This window comes from Lethenteron reissneri, chromosome 34 (genome assembly GCF_015708825.2).
Source record: "Lethenteron reissneri isolate LAM-NWPU_2019-01 chromosome 34, ASM1570882v1, whole genome shotgun sequence".
Lineage (NCBI taxonomy): Eukaryota > Metazoa > Chordata > Hyperoartia > Petromyzontiformes > Petromyzontidae > Lethenteron > Lethenteron reissneri.
This window is the reverse complement of record NC_083812.1, coordinates 4,404,762-4,429,730: the sequence shown is the minus strand read 5'-3', so window position 1 is coordinate 4,429,730 and position 24,969 is coordinate 4,404,762. Positions and strand designations below refer to the sequence as shown.

General features: G+C 45.5%; 1 protein-coding gene across 1 annotated transcript in view; it reads right to left on the bottom strand.

The window, feature by feature from the left end:
• The window catches only part of LOC133350567 (anthrax toxin receptor 1-like), an 82,442-nt gene that overhangs the window by 8,121 nt on the left and 49,352 nt on the right, over positions 1–24,969 (bottom strand). The window contains exons 14-18 of the mRNA XM_061565032.1: positions 14,068–14,163; positions 8,393–8,443; positions 6,486–6,581; positions 2,524–2,703; positions 1,673–1,753 (exon numbers count right to left, since the gene is read on the bottom strand). Coding sequence (XP_061421016.1) covers positions 1,673–1,753; positions 2,524–2,703; positions 6,486–6,581; positions 8,393–8,443; positions 14,068–14,163 — 504 coding nt within the window. The remainder of the gene's footprint in view (positions 1–1,672; positions 1,754–2,523; positions 2,704–6,485; positions 6,582–8,392; positions 8,444–14,067; positions 14,164–24,969) is intronic.

The window sequence follows — 24,969 nt, the reverse complement described above, 5'->3', positions numbered from 1 at the left end:
TCCAGTGTTAACACCTCTTGGCTTGTATGCGCTAGTTTTCCATCTCCATTTGTGCGAAAAATATTCAAGTGAAAGCTTGAAAAAAAAATCTGAGTAAAAGAAAACGGTAACAGCTGCGGAGGGCCACCACGACTTGGTCAGAGTATAAATGCTCACACGCGTTAATAAATAACCATTTAGATAAATTAAATATCTAATAATGAGGCAAAAAAGATTTAACTACAATTATTTGCCAATCTTATTTGACAGACAACTATTACAGTTTTACCATGTTTATTGGTTGTCTCCCCGTCACAGGTTGAGTCACAAACCGTACCTCTCCATAACAAAGGCTCACCCTCTTAAGCCTCACCTTACCATATTAATAAAAAGTATGCGGTACTTGCCCCACCACCTTCTCCAACCATTATATACGGAGTGGTAGCTCCTGCAATCTCTCATTTACTTGATACAGCTGTCGTGGCTGTGACGGTCCCACCTGAGGACGGAAGCTTGTGTTGCCTCCGAAACGTCGTGATTTTTATTTTATTTTACTTTTTTAATGTTTTACCTACGTGACTTTACCGAAAAAACCTAAGAATATAATAATGAGGCATAAAGCTCGGCCAGGCCAACGCTGACAGTATCTGTGACGCCGTCCAGATTGAGGCCACTTGCTGCGACCCTGGCTGCAGTTCACCGAGCGTCGAGGCAGGGCCAAGCATCTCGCCTTAAAATGTTTTAAACATCTAATTTTTAAACATCTGATAATGACCGTGCTTGCAATACAATATCACAGCTCGCATTCCTCTTCTCTCTTCACCAGACCACACAGCCTTGTTCTACTTTGTGGCGGTCTATGCCCAAAAGCTGCTTTTCTGGAGACAAGAGTTGTTTTACCCTTGTGCTCTTTTGAATGTGCACGTAATCCGACCCTTTCGGGTTAGAACATGCAAGCGGCTCGATGTGAACGTGCAACAATCTCTGCCCTTTGCGTTTGGTGCCTGATCAGTGGCGCGGCTATCGAGTGTGTGCAGGCGGTGCAACTGCACCGCGTCCCACAGACTGGAGGGGCCCAGACCCCGGGCTAGGAAGAGGAGGGGGGGGGGGGGCATTGAACAGGGGGGGGCCCATTTCTTTCCTTGCACCAGGCCCCAAGCCAACAACGCAACACCACTCTGTGCCTGATGTGGGTAATCCCGCCCAGATCATGTGACCCACAGCCCACTTACTCTTAGAGAGACACCAAACTGCTCATGCAGGTGTTATCCTAATAGAGACCTTGATAGAGAAAAAGCCACTGTGGCGTAGCGCTCTACGCATGGTAAAAGCACCGTTCGCTAAAGACGAGCGCGGCGAATCAGAAAAACTTTCTGAGGCCGTAGCTGTCACTGGTTGCGTGCGCCGGCAAGTAGCCACTGCTACGAGTTTCAAACAACACGCACACTCGTGGCAAAGATCACTTAAGCCTTTGTGCGTTAAGCAAAAACCGTCATGAAGTCCTCAAGAAGTGCACTGTGATCCTCTCGGCTTAGGTCACCATCAAAATACATTTGAGCAAAGTATGACCGACCGACAGGCGGCTGTGACTCGGCGATGGATAACTGTAGCCCAGCGTCATCCTCGTTAGGACTTCTCAGCACGGTACGGGCCACCAATGCTCACTGCCGTCACCGCTGCATTGACTACGTACCTTATCGCCGGGCTGCGGCCTCATCACTGACACGCGGTCGTAGCCACTTCGCATGAGGGCCCAGAGAGCGTCCAGCATTCCCTGTTTGGGACGGGAGTCAAAGCGGCCACGTGTGAAGCGCGCTCCGTGACAGCAAGCGCGCTTGCCGCGACGCTCCACAGTAACAGTTCAGCCGCTCACACCCGCGAGCAAACTTTGAAGATGGTATGACGGATTCTTCTTTGCAGCTTTGTCCTGGGGGCTTTAGGTATGAACATTATTGTTGCAGTGTGCGCATGAAAGGCTGTGTGCAAAACAGATGTCGTACGGGGCAAGATTTGCGGCGTCGTTCCTTTTGCCCCAACCGTGCTACAGGTCTCCCGTTTTAACAGATCGTCCACCACGTAGTATTAGGTCAGCCAATCGGTGAACTCAGAACATTTATTTTTTTATTAGAAAATATATAGCCAAATGGCATGTTTTGGTCTCCCCCCCCCCCCCCCCCCCCCCCATTGCATTGCTGTCTCTGATATGTTGCTAATTACTCCTGAAGTGTTGTTATGGTCGCACTTTCATATCTGGTGGGCAGTCATTGTCGTGATCGTAATGCCCCATTACTATCATCCATCCATATCCATCGTCGACTAAAACAATATGAAAACTTTGTCGACAAATATTTGCGTCGCCAATTTCTTGAACGAAACTAACTAACACTGGTCCGATTCACGAACAGCAAAAAAAAAAGACCCCACCATGCTTGCGTTGCCAGTAGCGCGCGAGCACGTATGTCAAAATTTTACGCATTCTTCAATAACGCTGCCCTAAGTTGCCGCATTATCGGCCCTTCTTCATATCAGACAGGAGCAGCTCACCTTGATCGGAGCGAACCACTGTGGCGCAGGCGAGCGGGGGGTTTCGGCCGTGCCATTCCTCTGGGGCCGGGGGGTTTGTTGGAATTGGACCTCCTCCTCCGTTGGCATGGTGACGACCGCGTTGGGGGTGGCCTTGAGCCTGGCCCCCTCCTCTGTGCAGCCTTTGCCACCCCAGCGTACCTATTCACGCGCGCGCGCACACACAGCCACCACCGGGCCCCCACACGTCTGTAGATACATCGGGGGCAACTGGCAGGACGTAGAGGACGAGACCTCCACGCTCTAACGAACGTGACGAGAGATTGACAACATTCACTCGGGAGAAGATACCCGGGGAAGGGAAAAAGAGGCTTGAGGAAGACAGAGCGGAAGAGATGGCGGGATGGACTCATGTAACTTCGGAGGCCACTGATGAATAACACAAACTAAGCAAAACATGGAAGGAAATGGGGTTGGCCTTTGTATGTATTTAAAACTTTTTTCACATCGAACGTAGCCAACCGTGCTAATCGGAGTTGCGGGTGAAGGAATCGGAGGTGCAGCGACAAGTTACAGCCTGATAACAACAACAAACGACAACGCAACGGTTCCTTGAGCCTCGGCCAAAACCGCCTTCGATTGGACCCGGTCGCTCCACATCTCAGAAGCCAAGGAGGGTTGAATTCCAGTTCGTATTTGGATGGGAGACTGCCTTGATATACCAGCTGGCTTTCACAAAGTTGCTTTTGTTTCCTACCAAATGGCAAGTACTCATTGAAGGAATTGCAGGACGTTCCTGAGAAAGAGTCTTAAGACTCGGTAAGGCGTTCTTGCCTAAAGGGCATTATTATTTTTCGATTTAAAGCTTTCGTGACTGCAGGGATTCCTCTTCTTGGTTTTTTCGGTAAAGTCACGTAAAAGGGAAATAATAAAATAATAAAAATAAAACGTAATAAAATAATTCTCATGACGTTTCGGCCACAACGCAAGCAGCCGTCCTCAGGTGAAGAACAGGTCTGTCGAAAGGACAGCGTCTGAATGAACACCACCAGGCTTGGAATGATTATTATTCGTTCTTAAAATCTGTTGCTATAGTCCAGCTCTGCTCATATACCACACGTCTCAATTCACGCGTCAGTTTTGGTCAATTACATTACGTACGTTTGTTTATTGATGAATGTGAAAAGGTGGATCAGTATTGGGGTATGTGTGGTGTCCGGGTGGACGAGAAGACTGCATTAGGAATAGCTGTCCACGCAGCTGCATTTGCATTCGTTGGTATGTGTGTGTGGAGCTGCGAAGAGATATTTGCAGCAAGCTTTGGAGACATGCTCTTTGTCGTGCTGAGATAATGATTCATTTTTCCGGCTCTGCCATATTTGCCAAAGTTTGAAAATCATTTTAGCATATTGCATGGGGTTCCTGAGCGCCAACACAATCTGTTTCCTTTCCGTGCAAACCGAGGTCTTTTTTTGCGATTTCTCAAAAAAATTACAACTGGCTAATTTGGATACTTTTCTCAATAATCAGGACGTAATCTTCTTCTTCACGCTACTACTGCTTGTTCAATCCGAGTGTCCGTCTGCAGCAGACGTGGTGTTTTTTCTTTCGCGACAAACGGTGACGTGTGTGTTTTTTTGCGTCATTCCACAGGCTCGGCTTCAGAAAACACCTCTGTCATGAAGCCACAAACACACTCCAGTGGGGCAGAGCGAAGCCATCTGTCAGCGAGGATCCCGAAGCCGCGGTACGCGGGGGAAGGCTCGGAACGCTCGTGACAAGGCACGACAACACGGTCGACCCTTACAATACAAAATACGCCAAGCCACACCGGTGTGCTGTACTAGTAACGAATTGGCACGTTCTGTTTGCGTTACAAATCTTACTAATTGGCTGTGTCGGGTGGTGGCGGGTTTAACAACGCTTTCATATATTTACGCGATCTAACCCCAAAAAAACTGCATTATGGATATTGGTCGCGAAAGCCTACGTGTTCAACAAACTAAATACAATTTTGATGTGCATGGCATCCAAGATGATAATCTACATTACACGGAAGCTAAGCGGGTTTGAGCCTGCGTTGCTACTCACCACACGCATGAAGGCGGGTGTCAGCAGCTGCTGTGGGGTTACACCGTGGATGAGGCAGCAGATAGTTGTGCAGCAAAGTATATTGTTGTACTGTACTTCTACCCCCCCCCCCCCCAATGCCCCCTCCCCTCTGCGTGCTGGGCAGTGCATGACCAACCAGCCAGGCAGTCAGGCAGCCAGCAAAACTTTTTTCTCATGTAGTATGATTAGATTAAGCCTCATTGACCCAAATCGACCTTGAAAAATATACTTGGGGGTATCACCTGGAATTTTCTTCTTATCGAGCGATCAAACATCTTCTTAGACCATTCCTTTGTAAGACGAAGTAGCACCGAAAAACTTGTCATCATTTTAAAAAGAAAACCCCCACGGCAACAATATAATCCCTGTGTAAAATGGAAAAATGAACATAATCGGGCTTATGTACCACACGTTTACATCTTCGTGCCTTATGTTAATGTAAACACACATGGCTGACCGCAGTGTTCAAAAGAAGCCACCAGAGTTGGTAAAACAAAGCTTGCAATTGGTCCGATTTTTTCCAGAAGACATTTTGGAATTGTAAACAAAAATTGCAGCGATGTGTCTGCGTTGCATATGCAGCCCCCCCCGCAAAGTACGCCTCAATTACTGCACAATTCCTCAGCAGTCTAATTCAAGCACATCGCGTGCTCACACGCACATGAATAATTGATGGGTAAACGGAGCGCATTTTAATGCACACTTGGACAGGCGGGTGGGCAAGAAGCTGAACTACTTAGCAGTGCAAACACAGACCACACGAGCCTGGAATAAAAACAAGCCGAGTGCGAGAAGCGTGTAACAGTTATTCATTCATTTTGGAAACCCGAGTTGAGCGCGGTGCCGCGTGGAGCTGTGATGAGAACTTCGCGTGAGAGAGGCAGCTCCACCATACACTACACTATACACTACACTATACACTACACTACAAAACACTACGCAACAAACACTACTACACTGCACACTCCAATACATGACACTATACACTCCAATACACTACACTACTGCACACTACATTATACACTACACTACAAACACTACTACACTGCACACTCCAATACATGACACTATACACTCCAATACACTACACTACTGTACACTACATTATACACTACACAACCATACAATACACTGCACTATACTAAATTAAAAACACATTTCCTAAGAACTGCTTGTTTGTGTTTAGTTTGTTGTCCTTCCCCCGCACCACCGTTTAGCGCAGTCGGCTACGTGCGGTGCGAAATAAGTTCAACATCCAACACCCAATCATTACAATGGGACAGGCTTTGACTTACGAATACAATTTGTTCCTGTGTCCCGTTCGTAAGTCGGAACACAGTAATCTGCTGTATATTTAAATGCCCACACACACACACAAACACTCAGGCCCAGCACGAGGCTGACTCATTCACATCTCGTGGAGGGGGGATCGCTCTGCCGAACAAAAATAGTGCCGCGGTTCAATTTGCAAGCGAGATTACCATAATAGTAAAAAGTGGGCCGTTCCTGGCCCTTCCCCCACCCCCCCTCAACCATTATATATACGGAGTGGTATCTCTTGTAATCTCTCATTTACTTGATACAGCTGTCGGGCTGTGACGGTTCCACTGAAGACGGAAGCTTGTGTTGCCTCCGAAACGTCGTGATTTTTTATTTTTCTTTTATTTTTATTTTACTTTTATTAATTTAAATTTTTTACCTACGTGACTTTACCGGAAAAACCTAAGAATATGAATCCTTGCAGTTACGAAAGCTTCAAATCTAGAATTGCAAGCGAGAGTTCGCGTTTTAAGCCAATATGAAAAAACCCAGATATTTCATCGAATCTGATTCGTAAGTGCGGCTGTTTGTAAGTCGAGGACTGCCCCTACCTCCATTGGCTTGATGCCACCGATCCCGCCGGCACCATAGTAGGACGCGTCCACCGTTGGCCACTTCTTTTTCGGTGCGATCTCCTCCGGCTCCTCCTGTCGGGTGTCGCACGCGGGGTGGGGAGGGGAAAGGGGCGAGCGAGCGACACGGAGAGATGAGCGCGTTCGTGGAAGAAGGGACCAGGGGGTGGGGGAATCGAAGTTCAAGACTAAGGAGGCAGCAAGAGCAGAATGAGCGATTGTAATATATTACATTTTATCCACATATATACACACATTTTAGATGTTTGTACTCTAAACACACGTTCTTGTTGGGAAATCAAAGCTTATTTTAACGTTGCACAAACTACAAATTTGGGAAACATTTTCTTGGTTATTTCGGTAAAGTCACGTAGAAGGGAAATAATAAAATAATAAAAATAAAACAGAATAGAATAAAAATAATAAAATTATTATTAATAATTAATAATTATTATTTTATTATGTTTAATTTTTTTATTTTATTATTTCCCTTCTACGTGACTTTACCGAAAGAACCAAGAAGATGAATCCCTGCAGTCACGAAAGCTTTGAATCGAAATTTGGGAAACACTCTGAAGTTATTTGTTTCCCCCGTGGGATTTAGGTCCAAATGACCATCTCGTTAGGTGACCGTCTTCCCTTGTTAGTTCATGTGAGATGTGGCGCGTTCCTGAGACCCCATATGTTACTCAGACAACCTTGGAAGCCAGCAGTGAAATGAAAACAACACGTGATATGTACTGTGCCAGCAGATTTCACAGGTTGAGCCAATAATTCCTAGCACAGCACTTAAAGAGGAATTTACAGGTGTTGGGAGATAATAATCTGTTAAAAACAAGTTGCTAGTGTGTTTGCCAAACCGATAATTATAATCAAACACCGGTCTTTCTCAAGAGCTGACGTTAACAATGCGTGTGACACTCTATAACACATTTTCCTTTGTTCTGGGCAAATTAAGATGTAAAGAGAAGCGAGTTGGTGCGTGCCAATTATCTCGACAGCAAATCAAACACAACTCAAAATATAATTTTGCTTCACAACGATTGAGTTTGATTGATTGATTTCGAGTGTATTTGATTTGTTACACGGGTTAACCCGTTTAGCCAGTTTCCCCGGCTAATTTACGCATCAATTATCGCGGGGGGCTTTCCCAAACTCAAGTCATCACGACCGTTTACCAATTTACTCTTTCCGCATTCAAATACAAATGACATCGCTCCACGCTGCACGTGTCCGATGATTGAGTGCAGCTGTGTGGAACACGTGACACGTCTAAACGCACGCACGCACACCGAGATCTCAATCACGATTTGAATCGGCGCTCTCTCTCTCTCTTCACGCGTGCAGCTTTGATTGCTTAGCTGCGTCACGCGGGTCAGGTTTAACAATCATCGGGCACGGGCAGCGCGCGCGAAACGTCTTAATTGGAATGGGCAGTAAATTGGTAAACGCGGAAAATTGGGAGTGGGATGTCGCGATGAAAAAAAAATGTATATTTTTTTGCGCTCACGGCACGCGCATCTAATCACCCGTGAAAGAATCAATATTGTTCAAACCACGCGTGTTGTGTGTGACAGGCGACAGGTTGACGTGACCACTTGAAGCCCACCCACCACAGGTGCAACCGTCCACTGATATGTCAAACAAAACAAATGTAAACCGATGATTGAATCTCATCGTCACCCTGAATTGGATCAGTTTAATTGCGAGTGTGTACGCGCTCCTTTTCTAAACCGCGCAACCCACCCCAATTACAAAAAGCTGCGTTGTCCGCCAAGTGCGATGCGCGCATAGAAGTGGGTGCTGTCGATCAATTGAAACTAATATAAGAATACTGACCCGCGTGTGTGAAGTCGTGTGTTGAATGTCAATTTTAGGATCTTTACCTTATTCACTGGCGGAGGTGGTGGCGGCGGAGGTGGAATCGGCTTCACAACCTGTAGCAGCAAGAACGGACATTGTACTGCTTCCCAGAATTCCTCGCCATATTGTCATTATGGAAGTTAAAAGTCGGGTTAAAAGCAATATAAAATAGTTCCTGAATGTAACTCTTTTGTTGAGTGGTGCGTATGTTGCATATATGTGTATGCATGTGGAATTTCTTTCGCACCCCCCCCTCACTCGCACATCGTACGCTGACTCACACATCATACGCTGACTCACTCACACCTCATACACTGGGAGTGTCATGCTCCAGCTATGGCTGCAAGTTTGGTCGTACGTGTTATGTATATCGTTTATTGTTAAATTTTGAATCACAGTTCCTGTGATTACTGTTGTTACATTGTTTTTGCAGCTTTATTTTGGTGATTCGAAAACACATGGTTCATCTAAATTGTCTTATGGTTGTTATTGTTGACTTGCACCACATTGGGATTTTTGCACACAGCGTTTGAATACGTTTTTTTAAAATATTTGCTGGTTTATTCCAGGATGTTTCTGTTACGCGTCGTCGCTTTAAGATGTTCTGTGTTCATATTTTGTTTGTTGCGGTTGCGCTTGACTTAAGAGCCGCATGGCTCACAGGGCTATACCCAATAAATGAAACTTGAAATGTAAGCCAATCATGCTAATCGGAGGTGCATCGTTGAAAACTCAACACGTGCGTCAATAATTCTGAGAAGGGAAACCACCCCCCCCACCCCCATGATAGGTAACGTTTCGGCAACGGTCCTACTTCACAGCAAAGATATCCTGTGTGGAGATTCAATGGGAAGATTATTAAAGTGGCATTGGTTGAATTCAAGAAAATATTAAGAAATGTCTCAAAGGCCTTGTTGAGGCTTTTTGTGGTTTGTCCACGTATTCAAAGATTTTTTGTTGCGTAAATGAAATTGCATATTTATAAATAAAGCAATGTGGATTGTGGTTATAAAACACATGTTTGTTTACTAATTCATTTGCTTTTAAATTTCGATTTAAATCTTTCGTGACTGCAGGGATTCATCTTCTTGGTTCTTTCGGTAAAGTCACGTAGAAGGGAAATAATAAAAGAATAATATTATATAAGTTGTATTTTTATTATTTTATTATTTCCCTTCTACGTGCCTTTACCGAAAGAACCAAGAAGATTAATACATTTGCTGGTTATTATTTTAAAAATAACTGTGGAGCTCTACATTTTTTTTTTACCAATGTAAAGTGTGGCAGTATGTGGTTATGTAAAACGGTGTGTATCATCATCCATGATCTATTCACTGCTGGATGAAGGCCTTGCTAATCGCCATCGCTCCGGATCTTTTGATGTAAGAATCCATCTTGCACCAGCATGCGAGCCGTATAAAATAATTCTCATCATAAGGGATAACTTTTTTTTTATTATCGTAATATGTGTTTTTATTGTGGACTTGTAAAAATGTAAATATACGTAAAATCAACACGTCCGGTGTGTCGTTATGTAAAACGGTGTTATATAAAGTTTTTCCATTTTTAGTTTCATAAGCTCCATATGAAATGGCGTCGTGTGCACCGATGTCTATCGAAAGCAGCCGTGGTTTACCGCAAACGGTCAGCAGACGTGACTCAAGTGCCCAACGACTACACTTGTCCACGACCTTGACTGCTGGCATAACAAGCCTATTTACCACCGCCTCGCAGGAAACACTTTGGAGCTATAGTTACCAGCACGCTTTTAAGTGTAGCAGAATTAATCAACTAAAACTAAACTATAAACAACATTTATTTTCAGAATTTATTTTACCAGACGAGGCCCACTGAGCTATGCATCTCTTTTTCAGAAGCGACCTGGTCACAAATGACGGCTCAATGAAGTGGCTTATCACGTGGCAATTTATAGCAGTCAAATACTCCGAAACGCGTGTTTTATTAATTGTGGCGGGAAAAACCCGACGACCCGGAGAAAAATCCACGCAGCCACGGGGAGAACATGCAAACTCCAAATATACAAGTGTCAGGGTCGGGATCAAACCCACGACCTCCTGTATACCAGGCGAGGTAGTTAACATCTTGCCACCGTGGCGAGATGGTGGCATCGTCACGGAGCATTGTTGCCTTTGTTGGAGGGATTTGGTGCCTGCTGTGGAAAGTTCGCCGCGCTGGACATCATCGGCAAATGAACGTGTGTGTTGTATTTAAAGTGGCGATTTGGAGTGAGTGCATTCTCCCCAGTCGGGCACTCGTGAGCCGTTCAGGGTTCAAGAGCATCGGCTAACTTGAGCTGACGTGCTTAGGCTAAAATGCAGCCTTGCCAAATGCCCAATGCATTCTCTCCGCTGATTTGCATTGGGATCGCAACCCCCCCTAGATCTTTGAGGCGCAGTGACGTGGATGGCGTTAATAAATGTTGGACTTCAGATGTACAAAGCAAATCTACACAGTCTATGTAATGTGAGCAATTGCTGTTGAATTTTTTTATCTGCATGTATAATTAATCATTGTGTGTTGCTTCAAATATTTCCAGTTGACAAAAAAAATGTAATCTCGTTTTTTTGCATGTATTTTTCAGGAACTGAATGACAAATATTTTCCACACGGACCTGGTTATCGGCAGTAAAAAAAAAATTCGCAAAACCATATTCAATATTTTTAGAAATAAAATGTAAATAATGCATCATTATGTTTCATACACGTCTCTATTGGTTGTTCTTTCAGCAAAGGCACATTGACCAGCGTGGTGAAGTATGGTCAAACAACATGACCGATATGGCACGGGGGTGGGGGAGGATTTTAATTAATTATTATCATTAATAATTATTTAATGTGTGTGTGTGAATGCATATATTTGATTACACCCATCAAAATTGACTGGGAAAAACATCTGCCCTGGTGTAACAATGAGGGTTGAATTCCCCTCGGTAATTACGGGGATATAGATTGCAGTATAGTGCATGACCACGATCACGGTGTACACAATATTGCAGTTATAGCTATGATGACAGTATTTCCTATTGAATACAATTCATGCACCTTCACGTGTATTAACCATTGAAAATGTGTGAACTGTCAAAATGATGATTTTAGATGTATTTCTTATATTAGTAAAGCTGTGTGCTGCTAAGTATAGATGAGTACGATATTTGACGTGTACATAAATTATGCACCGTATGTATATAATGCGCAATGCCCATTTTTCTAAAATAAACCACTGACTCTTTATGAACCCGCAAGATCGTATAATTCCACTACAGTAAGCGCAAGCCAGAAATCTGGCAAAGATTCAACGGAAATCTGGCATGGAAAGCACTCCTTTTAAAAATGGGTCAGTCTGCACAAATTTAGGAGAGTACACAATTTGCAATCTCATCAAGAGTCGTGACCATTTTTGTGGTAGCTATTCGTGAATATAAGGGCACCACTAATTACAAAAACAACAAAAAAATCTAACATTTTATAATTGCTCTACTCCTCCTGGTTTTTTATTCTTCCATTTTTCATTTTGCTCCGCACGTTGTACAATCTTGCTGTCCTGCAGCAGCTTGAGCCGGCCGATGATGCATTTGCCGAGAGACTCGGTGGCTTTTTCTTTAAGATGGTTTGTTTAATCGCAAGCTAACTGGGGCTAATGGAGGTGGCAGACTGGGAGGTATCTTGCAGTGAAATGTATCACTTCTCCACCAGCTGTTCAACCCATCTGTTCCCCACCGCAAAACGGATGCGCTCCGGTCAACGCTAATGCATTCCACGCTGGCAACGCCTTCGTTCATGGGCACACCTCGCCGGCTTGGTCGTTGCCAGCTTCCTGGCCGGGTCTTCACGCGAGAATCGCGCATTATCGATGCCTCGCTAAACTCCCCCGTTTTCTTTTTTTTAAATCCTTTATATTAAGTACACTCGCTTGCTTGCTTGCGCGCTTACGACCGTGCAAATCTTTCGGTCGTTTTTTAACCCACTTCCCGTGATCCAATCGAGCTGACATTTTGCACACAGACTCGTTGTGCGTGACAAGTAATTTTCGTGAAAATTTTTTCCCAAAATGTTACACTGTTTAGGAGAAAATAAATAAATATTTAATTACCAATTGCTTAATGCTGGCAGACAATCATCTGACCCATAGGTGGCAGCCATCTCAAGCCAGAGGACGAGAGGACTCTAGCCGCCACGCATATAAAGGATTTAGAGTGAAAAACTTTGTTTTTACGGGTTAATTTTTTTTGTCTGAGCGATCGGTTGTGTTGCACGTGCGTAATTATTGACTTACGCTAGCACTAGTTTCCAGCGAGCCTGCCCTCCTCCCCCTGCTCCCCACCATTGCATTCGACGACGGTTTGCTGAGAGGTTGAGAGGTGCCGATATGTGTCCTCTCTCTGTGTGCCGTTGTGATGTCTGTCTGCTTGTATGTCTGTCTATAGTTTTCTGGTTAGATTTTTGTTGCTATTTCTTTTATGCCTGATGATGATTGCTTGTGTTGCAATCGAAACGTCGTAATATGCTATTATTTTAATTTATTATTTTATCTTTAGACGTGACTTAACCGAAAGAAACAAAGAATAATTCCTGCAGTCACGAAAGCTCCAAAATTAAGGTTGAGAGGTGCAGTGCTTGGGGCTCAATGCGAGAAGGAGGAGGATATACGCACCACGTGGGAGCTACTTTTTTTGCCGCAAAAAATGTGCACAATGACCTAAGTTATTTTAGAATTCATAATTTAGGGTAGTTTCTCAACTCAAGCTCTTGCCACCCACCCCACCACCACGGTGGGGTCTACGTAGTTTAAATATGGTACGATAATAATGGAGTGTTTATACCAAATCCATAGCAGGCGTCGTAAGTGCTACATCTCCAAAATTGGTCCTTTCATGAAGCTAAGATATTGTTTTCAGGAATACACCAGAAAACTGATTTTCAACGTGTCAAACTTAACCATAGCATGTTTAAGCTTGCAACCATTGTGTTCTCGCATTGTGCTTTGTTACACACCGACCTTTGAAAAAGAATCTTGTAAAACGTTTTACTAGTGCAGCCATTTCTATTTGGCAGCAATCGTCGGGCAGTAAACGGGTGAATTATCACATTACAAGCCAAGCCCGTGCAGGAACACACGGAGGGTGTTGGGCAATAGGGCAGAAAATATTTCTGGTAACTGTTCTGCCAGTGAGACTTAAATTATTGGCATCCAAGTGTTTACCATAACCTTACTGACATTCATCTCAGACTATTATTTTTATCATTATTATTTTTAATACATTTTCAAACGCATTTCTCTGGACTGCCGCCTACATTTCTTTTTTATAACGGGTGCTGTGTAATAATGGATGCTGACAAGACACCCGCGGTCATGACGGACGACAAAGCGACAGCCAAAAATGAGGGCAGACGCCCGAGACTGAATCGGTCGCAGAGAGACGCAGCGACGAAATCACTGGCCCTGCAGAAGCCGGACGCATAACTGTGAGGGATTGCCACGACTTGGGGAGGGGGGGGGGGTGCAGCCTTCATCCAGCAGTAGATATAGAGCACGGCTCATGATCTGCCGACCAGTTTTGCTCGGTGTTAAAGGCTGCTTGATATTGCACCGCGCGATCGCTTTTACTTGACCAAGGTGACGGCTTGAAGAAGGGGGGGATTGTGGACATGGGGGGGTGGGGGGGGTGCTGCTACTCACAATGGTGCAGCAGAGAGGGAGGAACCACCAGAGCAGGACGAGTGCCACCAGCAGCAGGATGACGAGGATGGCGATGAGAGCGATGATCCCGTTCGACTGTAACGAGACGCGTCGCGCGCGCGCGTCAAAGAACGTCAACTGCAGCCACGCGGTTCGTACGGCGATGACGCCGGGCTCGATGGTGCACACACATCCCGTCTTTGTTCGTGGCGGCAAAATGTAGTTGTTTTCATTCGTTGGTATTTTTTGTTTTTCCTCGCGTCTGTAGGGGTCTGTTCACCGAAGCTCAAGGTTTGCATTGGCTTGAGGTGAAATCGTTCTTCGAAGCGATGTTACACCCGTAAGGTAACGGATCCGTTCATGCCGTCGTTTATTGCTTCAGCGATTCGCTGGAAGTCGCATCGTTGAACATTTAAAAGAAGTGTGCGTTCGCAGAGCCACGTACAGTTTTGATACATTTACCGAAATATCTATGTTAAATAATTCAGTCGATTAAACGGACAAGCAGCTTTTCTAATATGCGTAAATCGTCATCGTTAAAGGCATACGATTCACAGAAATTTCACAATTTGACGTTTTCGTTGGAGACACGCATTGTGCTTCAGCCTGTAAACATCTGCACGAAACAGCTACAGATTTTAAGTATCGTTTCCCTCCCAGTGAGAATCTGTTTTCTGCAGCAATGTTTTTCTCGCACTAAATTCCCAGAGTGGCTTTGCCTAAACAATGACTATTCAAAGAAACTCATGAAAACATTTGCCATATTGTTTCCCATTCTTATTTAGATTTCGTCTAAAAGTAACCGCACGCCAACAAAACAACAATTTCAGTGCTTGCGTAACTTAACAAATATCCTGTTTACGAAAAAATCACGTCAATTAGTTGGTCCGCACAAGTCACAAAGTAGAAAATAGACCGCTGAACATTCTAATCAAATTTCGATTTAAAGCTTTCGTGACTGCAGGGATTAATCTTCTTGGTTTTTTCGGTAAAGTCACGTAGAAGGGAAGTAATAAAAGAATAAAAATAAAACATAATAAAATAATTCTCACGACGTTTCGGCTACAACGCAAGCAGCCGTCTTCAGCTCATATATAAGCTCCTAGCTTGGCAGTGTCTCATTCTTCACCTGAAGACGGCTGCTTGCGTTGTAGCCGAAACGTCGTGAGACTTATTTTATTATGTTTTATTTTTATTATTTTATTACTTCCCTTCTACGTGACTTTACCGAAAAAACCAAGAACATTCTACTCAATTTCAGGCAGCGAGTAGAGGACGCTATGATCTCTTGGCTCACCTTCTTACCCGGGCGGCGCGCTCGTGATGCGACGACGACGATGATGACGACTCCCCGCGCATGAACGCGCTCGCGAGTGAATGAACGCGGCGCAAGAAAAACAAACCAGGGCGGGGGGCAGAGGAGGGGGGCACATCACCCCCGATACCTTCCAGCGGTGCCATGACCCTTGCGTTCACTGGCCTCAGCCACTCGTCTCCCCCCTCCCTCCCTCCCTACCTCGCTCCTCCAAACACCGCACCAGCCCCACCTTCCCCTCCTCCCTCCCCAACTACCCACTTCCAATTGTACCGCTTCTGCTGCTTCTCAACCTCACAATTCCCCGCTACTCACCTGCCTCCCCCACCATCACTCGAGTGCCACCTTCTCGGGCACCGCGACCAGCGAATTCCTCTCGGGGGTGGGGGGGGGTCACAACCACGTCTCACCCGTCGATCGGTCACGTGTGCGCGCGCGTCGTGCGCACGTGCGCGCGCGTCGTGCACACGTGCGCACGTGCGCGCGCGTCGTGCACACGTGCACGCGCGCCACGGCCCAGGGAGCTCGTCAATCTGGTTGTAGCGAGTGAATCGCGGCAGACACGAGAGGGGTAGAGGGGTAGAGGGGGGTGGCGTTGCAGCCTGAGACGTGATTGTAACCCAAGCGGCAACGCCTTACTCAGGCAAGCGCAGGCGGTCGCAACGTTTGCGAGGTTTGTTTGCGTTTAGAACAAAAAAAAGATCAAATTGGGCACCGCCCGCACCATCGTCTTCCGTACCACCACCCCTGCCCACCCTCCCAACAACCCTTTACCACTTCCCTGTGCACCCCCCCCCAACGCTGCTGTGTGTTGTTAATGCCCTCGGGATATCGTTCCATAGAGCGCCCAACTGTAAACCGTGCAGTAGGTTCATCTTGTTACATGACATCATGTCACATTCTCCCTCATGTCATTAACTTGTTTGTATGTTGTTTTTTTTTACTTGCTTTGTCCGTACTCTCGAGTTATTACACGAATGTGTCTCTCGATAATTAACCCAAAAGAGCGTTTTAAACTTGAAGCATTTACTGTATTTCTCTTGAAGGCACAGACGTGCAGCTTTGAAACAGAATGGCCTGCAACTGTGTTGAGTGGAATAACAACACCCTAAACGATGACAGGCCCAACACCCATTAACAAACACGCAACTCGTTTAAATTAATGTCGTTTTTACATCAGCACCTTATATTAGCGTACCGTTGTTAATCTATGTCAGTAACATTAAGCAATTGAGCCAAAATTCATAATTAGAACATATAGTGCATTTTTTAAAATAAATGGCAGAGTCGTAACGATTAAGTGCATATGGATGGAATCCATCGTAAATATATTTCATTGGTCCTATGAATAAAACCAGAAATACGTCGTTTTGGTGATTATGAATCTCACGTGATGATAATGCCGTTGGAAGCATTGATAGTGAGGCACAGGCAACCGCTCAAGATGAATTTCCGATTTGACACACGCGTACGAATAAGCGCTTAAATATCCTCTCTGCTCCTTCATGAACATTTGTATAATTGGCCGCACATATGTTTGTGCGAATGAGCGCGAGCCTCCTCACGGTACATTAAAGAAATATATAAAGACAACCTCCCACCCCCCCCCCCCAAATAAATAAAGAAACAAAAATAAAAATTGTTGATGGGCGTTAACATCGCGCAAGCGACGTGTGGGATGCACCCATCAGGTGACGTTACGCGTGGCCTTTTCGCGGTGAGCTGAGCGGTTCTGACTTGGATGCCGGGCTTGTGCGGGCGAGACGTCGTCTCTTCACAACGTCAGGGACACGGGGAGCGCGCGATCCGCCACTCGTCGGCCAGCGGAGTTGCGTTGCGGGGCCCAGGGTCCGGGCGGTGGAGTTGGGGGTGGTGTTTGGTGGAAATGTCCTCGGCTCGAGAAATAAAAAAATTAACCCGTAAAAACTAAGTTTTTCACTATAAATCCTTTATATGCGTGGCATCGGTTTTATTTTATTATTCATTTCTGTTTTTCTCGAGTAAGAGTTTCATTTTTATCACATTGGTATTTTAAATTAAATATAAAAAACTTTTTCCTAAAAAGTGAAAAATTTTGGAATTTTTTTCACGAAAATAATTGTCTCGCACAACGAGTCTGTGTGCAAAATGTCAGCTCGATTGGATCACGGGAAGTGGGTTAAAAAACGACCGAAATATTTGCACGGTCGTAAGCGTGCAAGCAAGCAAGCAAGTGAACTTAATATAAAGGATTTAATAATAAAAATCGCTTTGTGGAACCGGTCGCGGTGGAGGCGCCGTTTGCCGAGTCTAGAGCGCTGTCGAACGGCGCACAATCGACCGTCCCACCACCCACCCCGTCATGTTATTTATTCCTCGTGAGAATGCCGCGTTCGCCAACATCATCGTGCGTTGCGGCGGCGCTTAATGGACCCGCGTTACGGTATTTGCGGTTTTTTTAAACGTTGAATGGGGGACCCATGTCTCGTACGGATTGCCTTTGCCAGTAAGGTCTCTTGTCGCGCGTTTGCGAGGGACGTGATGATTGACATCATTCTTGCAAACGAGATTTGCATCTAGAGGAATTGTGCAGGTGAAACATTTATATATATATTTTTTCATAACAAAGGAAATAAATTAAACGTCTGGTATTCCGGCAGCATTTGTTTAACAAGCCAGACTACTGATGAGACCGAGAAGGTAAAAACCGGCTTAAACAAATGCCACTTGGTAATGTGTCACAAGTCAAGTAGGCTGATGTACTATGTTTATATTTGTTCAATAAAAAATGGAGTGGAGCATTGGTGCAATCTTTTCTGTCAGGCGAGGCTTTTCATCAATTCTAGACAGCGTTGGCTTTGGTGTAATGTTCTGCATTTGAGGGACTCTGAGCTCTGACTGTGCACCTCCGAATTCTAAAAATATCCGTGTTACAAATTTAGTGTATTCTTACTACGACCAGCTGACTATGCTGTGGAGCTGGCGACCTGCTATGAATTTGCTTGCCATCCGGGATTAAGATCAGTGGTGAGTGAAATCTGCCAAACCAGTCTTGTAGCCCACACACCACCGATTAGCACGGTTGGCTACGTATGGTGTGAAAGAAGTTCAATATACATACATTTAAAGATTCATTAGACTGCTGGGGCAAGTGCTGTTAGTTTGACTTACATCACACTGGGATTTTTGCACACAGCGTTGTAATACGGTGGGGGTTTTTTATTCTGGAAGAGTTGCTGGTTTATCCAGGATGTTTCTGTTGCGCGTCGTCGCTTTAAGATGTTCTCTGTTCATATTGTGTTTGTTGCGGTTGCACCCGACTCAAGAGCCGCATGGCTCACAGGGCTATACCTAATAAATGAAACTTGAAATAAATGAAACCTATGAAAGTCGGCAACGCACAGGAGGGGGTGGGTGGCCAGCACCACGCCTGGCCGCCTTTGTCTCCCTAGAGGTGATGTTTACATACCTCACCAGGTACTCATGTGAAGCCGAGTCGACCTAGGGGTGGCCCAGGATCAGTTCAGATAATCGTCACTGGTGCTGGGCATGAGGGGGAATCGAATCCGGGTCGCCGGGTTCGTAGCGCAATGCGCTAACCGCTGCGACACCGCTCCCCATTCCATACACACCCTCCCCCCCTCACCCACCGCTCCCTTATCCTCCCCAGTGTGGCAGATTAGGGACAAAGAACTCCCACGACCGACTGACACAGCTCGGGGAATCCCTCCGCACGGCGGTTTATTGGTAAAGGGCTGTACGTTATTTCTTTGTTGTCGATTATACGTAAACGTGATTGCAAACAGCTGCGCCGTGAAACAGTCTCCGAATGAACAAGTTTCTTTCTTTTTTTTGCGTGAAAATCTCTTGGAATGTGCACTATTTCTATTTTTACACAATTTTTTGTTGGGACCCATAATCTTCTTGGTTCTTTCGGTAAAGTCACGTAGAAGGGAAATAATAAAATAATACAAATAAAAAAAATAAAATCATTCTCACGACGTTTCGGCCACAACGCAAGCAGCCGTCCTCAGGTGAAGAACAGGTCTGTCGGAAAGACAGCGTCTGAAATTATTTTATTATGTTTAATTTTTATTATTTTATTATTTCCCTTCTACGTGACTTTACCGAAAGAACCAAGAAGACGAATCCCTGCAGTCACGAAAGCTTTAAATCTAAATGGGACCCATTATGTTGGCCCTCGTATATCACATCCGTCACGTGGACTAGTCGACAACTTCTGGATCTAACCACATATGGATTTTTTTTGTTACTTCATCTGCATTTTGATACATCATTCATGTATTAATTTCAGTTTATTGAAAATGTCACTGTTGAATTATGAATACGTCCAATTATTTAGCGTGGAAACTGTGATCTTTGGAGAAGGAGCATTTTACAAAGGTTAAGAATGCTTTCAGAAGCCCCACAATGGAATTTGACAGTCATCTGGGGATCTATGGAGTGTCTCTGTGTGTGTGTAAGTAGTGGAGCAGTGCTGCACTGACCTTGCACACTGTTCTATGAAGCCGGTAACGCAAGCCCATTCCCGGTCATGGCTAACATCAGTGGTGATTCGTTGAACTTATCCTGGGTCTCTGCTAGGCTCGACTCAGCCGTAAAATAAGTGGATGTATGTTCTTTCGCACCGTACGTAGCCAACTGCGCTCATCGGAGGCGCGGGGGAAGGACAACAAACTAAACGCAATAATCAGTTCTAAAGAAATGAATTTTCAATCTAGATTTAAGAGCGTGCATAGCTCCAGTCGTTTTCTAATATCGGGAGGAAGAGGCGTTCCAGACGGCCGCAGAAGCGCATCCGAAAGCACGCGATGCGGTGACTGCCGCCTTTGTTCCATGGCCAGCAGCCAAAATCTGCCGCTGCTGCGAACACTCTTTAACTTGGGCGTTCACAAAATCGAGGAAGAGAGCCCGGAAACTGTGAACAGTCCCAGTCGAGCTGACCAAGGTGGCATCGCCGCGAGCGAGAGAGCGACCAGAGTGACAACCGCACTCCTTCCGCTGCGGCGATGGCGGCAACTCCTCTGGGTGTCTCCACGCCGGGCGCCGTGCTCTCCATCCGGCGCGCGGGGAATAGCCAAGCGTGGCTCCGTAATGAGCCGCCGTTATCCGTCGGCGGCCGAGCGCGGACAAAACTTTTTTTCCCGGGAAGGGAAATGTCGCTTTGGTTTGGGGATTTGAAGTTCAGGCATCCCTCCGATACCCCCCCACCACCCCCCCTCCCTCCACACGTCCCAGAGGATGAGCTTCGAACCTTCGACCACCCTGGCTGTGACCCCAATGAGCCCTTCGACCCACCCTGGCCGTGACCCCAATGAGCCCTTCGACCCACCCTGGCCGTGACCCCAATGAGCCCTTCGACCCACCCTGGCCGTGACCCCAATGAGCCCTTCGACCCACCATGGCCGTGACCCCAATGAGCCCTTCGACCCACCTTGGCCGTGACCCCAATGAGCCCTTCGACCCACCCTGGCCGTGACCCCAATGAGCCCTTCGACCCACCATGGCCGTGACCCCAATGAGCCCTTCGACCCACCCTGGCCGTGACCCCAATGAGCCCTTCGAGGCATGATGAGCGTTCGAGTTGCACATCGCGCGCACATTCGCGTGCCCGATCAAGATGCTATTATTTAGGGAGCGCTGTGTAATATTGAAAAGCGCTTACCGTTGCTTGTGGTTGTTTTTTTTGGCTGGCACCATCAATGGAAAGGCAGGGAGATTAAATCAAGCGAGTTAACATTTTAGCGTAATGTGTGGCTCTAATCTAATCAAGCTCATTATGAGTTCTAACTAAGAGGTTGCTACGTTGTAAATAAATTAAAGTGAATGGGCGTTATATTACCCCTGTTATGCTCGCGTAATATTTAGCACACGCGTTAAATAACTAACACCAGCAAATGCCTAGCGATGATTTTCATAAACATATTAATTATAACATAAATGAGCCGTTGCATATGATTAGAAAATCTTGGCAAGATAATTTTAATAAGTGACGACATGACCAAGTGAATAAATATTTGCAAGTAACAACTTATTCGTTCGCGTAACATGCATCCGTGTACTTTAGCAAACTTTATTGGAATTCATGGCTAAATAAAAAAAAATAACAACACCGAAGTTATTTATATACTTCGTTATTTCCGGGCACACGTTTATTGCTGCCTCCTCTGCCCTGCGAGCACGCGAACCCCGAGCTCGATTTTCGATACCGACTGCTGAGCGAGAGGCAATCTAAATAGAGAGACAATTACCGCACGGGCCTTGTGGTAAGTGACGTGCGGTCATCGCAATAATACCGACAATTAACCTCTCATTGTGTCAATGTATTCATTGCGCAAGGTTTACGGTGGAACGCGCTGTGGCTCCCGGGCCAACATTCCATACGCCGCGCGCGCCACGTCGCGTGCACGCGCGCCCCCCCCTCCAACCCACACGCACGCGCGCGCGTGCACGCGCACGGACGTGTGCGTAAACAAAAATCTCACATCAGCGCCATAATGAAATAATTAGCTGATTAGGCTGCAAACAGCGTCGTAATTAAGGCCTCGTTAACCACAGCATTTTAACGAGGTGCAATTTCCAGCGAAGCTGCTCATTAAAATAAATTAGTGTACCGAGGCGGGTCGCTTTCCCGCCGCATAATAAGAGCATATTATTTCACAGCGTGTTAAAATTATTTCAGAGCAGCGTGCACCGTTTGCTAACTGGGGGCTCTTAATGACTGATGCGACTGCAAATGCTATGTCGCTGTCTGGTTCATCCTCGCTTGCACACGCACTTGCATTTAGGCGATAATTTACCGTGTAACGTCTCCAAGCGAATCCTCCGTTCGCCAGCGCAAAACTCTTATAGCGTCCAATGAGTGCATCGGCATCGTTGCGATTGCAATGCGCACCGCATGAGTAACATAGTTGATTTTCAGAGGCTAAAACTACAGACCGCTGGAACACAAGCTAACAAGTTTAATGCCGCACTGTGTGGCTGGCCAAAAAATGTAAGAAGTGAAAACATTAAAATGTGTCCAATGCAACTATCTATTGACCAGTGTTTGTGCGGCAAAAAAGTTTTCCTCCATTGCATCGTGTAAAAAAATCCAATTATTTTACATTAAGTTGTTGGTAAATTAAATATTAAACAGTACATTCTTTGCTTCAGATTTGAACACTGCTGATGAGCTCACATAATCACATTGCATAATAAATAGATGGCCCTGACAAGCAAACCAGAGCTCTGCCAATGTTCACATTAATTGAGATTTTCCCCAAATAATTAGCCGCATGATGTGCAAACATCTTAATAACTCCCTTAACCGCCAGACTCCAAGCATCACGAAGGCGATTGAATGTAATGCGTTTAGTGGAAATTAATAGTCCCCACGAATTTCACTTGGAACGTAGGAGAAAGAAACGTTTTTTTAAAGGAGGGGGAACTTTTTTTTCGGGTATTTTTACAACAAAAAAATCCAGACATTTACTTTTGTCCAAGTGCTGCAGACAAATGGGAGATTCAGACGGAGGGCACGCTGGGCGCTCGTGGCAGCGTGGAGGTTAAGTGCACCTTGTGAGAGAAAAGTCACGGCAATTTCGTGTAAATCCCTCGCCTGCCTCGGCCGTGGCAGCGCTAATCTGGCTTCGCGCAGTGGCAGAGCGCGGCGCTTACAGGAAAAGCGCGAAGGCTAATTTGCCCCGATTTGTTACGCCGCAAAAAGCACAAAACAACAGAGCTCGTTGGAGCTCCGCGAGCCTATTAACTTTGCAAATGCTCCCAATCAACGTGCGCGGTCGTTAGGCCAAATAAAATCGCGGTTTGGTCCTGGTCAAAGTATTCTCTCTGCTCCTGTGAGTCTCTCGTGGTGCGCCGATTGTTAAATTAATATCGTGAAATAAAACACCGTATTTTCATTGTAAAATTAGGATGCATTAATTTTATCGCGAGCATAAAAGCGATAAATCTGGAGAAAATTATATTTAAACATGGTCATTATGTGTTCAATTTAGTTTAAATCCTTTGGTACGAAAATAAATTGAATTTTCAATGAGTTCATTATAATAGTGTTGAATAATTAATTCGATTGGAACGCTCTTCCAAGGCTCTGTTGTAGTAGGAAAACAAATTAAGACAATGTTCTTCTAAAGCTAAAACTGCACATGCATAATCACTTGTTTAAACAAGCAGCGCACAAGAACTGGCCCGCGTGAGTTGTATTACAATTGAGCAGCAAGTGTAAACTTTTAACAAATATGTAACACGGTACATATTCAGTCACGTAGACTCTATAAGCCACAAATAGCATGAGTTTGATTAACCCTACCGCAAACAATAATGTTGCCAAATGGAGCTGAATTAATTTAAAAGTTTTGCAGATTTAAACATCCGACCGTTGACGATGCAGTGTTTAATATGAACAAGACAATTCATTGACATTACACCTGGCACTGCCCATTTTCCTATTATTTTTTCATCTTGGCCTTAAAAGGCATGACTCCACTCTGGGCCGTACGATACACCATCGTATGCTTTCGCCATTCTCCAGGTGCCATTTAACCACCTTGCTTCGGGCTCACAGTGAGGAGGCTGAAGCGTTTACGCGCTTCTGTCGAGGCTGCGATGGTCAGAGAGGTTCCGTCAATATTTGTTCAGAGAAACAGTGGGATAATACAATCTACCTTACAATGTCTCCACACTCGTTGGCCATACCGTAATAACACGTCTCGTCACATCAACAAAAAAGCAAATATCAGCAAGTGAAAAATCAGAAGAAAGGGTATCCCCACCCCTCCCCTCTCCGCGACTTAATTGAAATAATGAATATCTCATCGGATGTAATTGATATCACGAGTAGCAAACAATTTGGCGCAATGTATTAATCATCGACTATTCCTAGAGGACCTTGTTAAAAAATATACACGCGGGCGTTTGACAGCTGGAGTGCAATTTTGATTAATATTTCTCGGTCTTAAGCACAATTTCGGTAATGTACGTCGACGTGAACGGTGGGAAGAGGGTGCCCGTCCGTGCGCTCGTGCACTCGGAGGTAACGATGGAAGGCAACAGCAATAACAACAAGAACAATAAAAAATAATACGCGGGGCCTTGTCCGAGATATCGCAGCACGGAACTAATGTGATGTAAATCACCTTGTCATCTGTCAGGCTGCTTAGCTGGTGTGCCCGTACGCACGCACGCACGCAGACTGGCTCGTTTCTGAAAATTTGCGTCTCGAAATCGCTTGTTGCTGTCAGGCCTCGTTGCAGTGTTCGTCACTGGGTCCCCCCCCCCCCACCGCCCCCCACTCGCCCCCCCCACCCCCCTCGCCCCCCCCCCACCCTTTTTATTTGCATATCTCTGTATGTGTGTGCGTTTGTGAGTGTGTCTTTGTGTGCGTTTATGTCTTTGTGTACATGGAATACGAGTACGCATGTTTGCGAGTGTGTCTGTGTATTTATGCCTCTGCGTGCACGTGCATGTGTACATAGCGTGCGTGTATGTGTTCATGTGTGTGTGTGTATTTCGTGCGTGTGTATTTGTACGTGGACGTATTTTCATGCAGTGCCTGTATGCGTTTGAGCGTGTATATATATATAGTG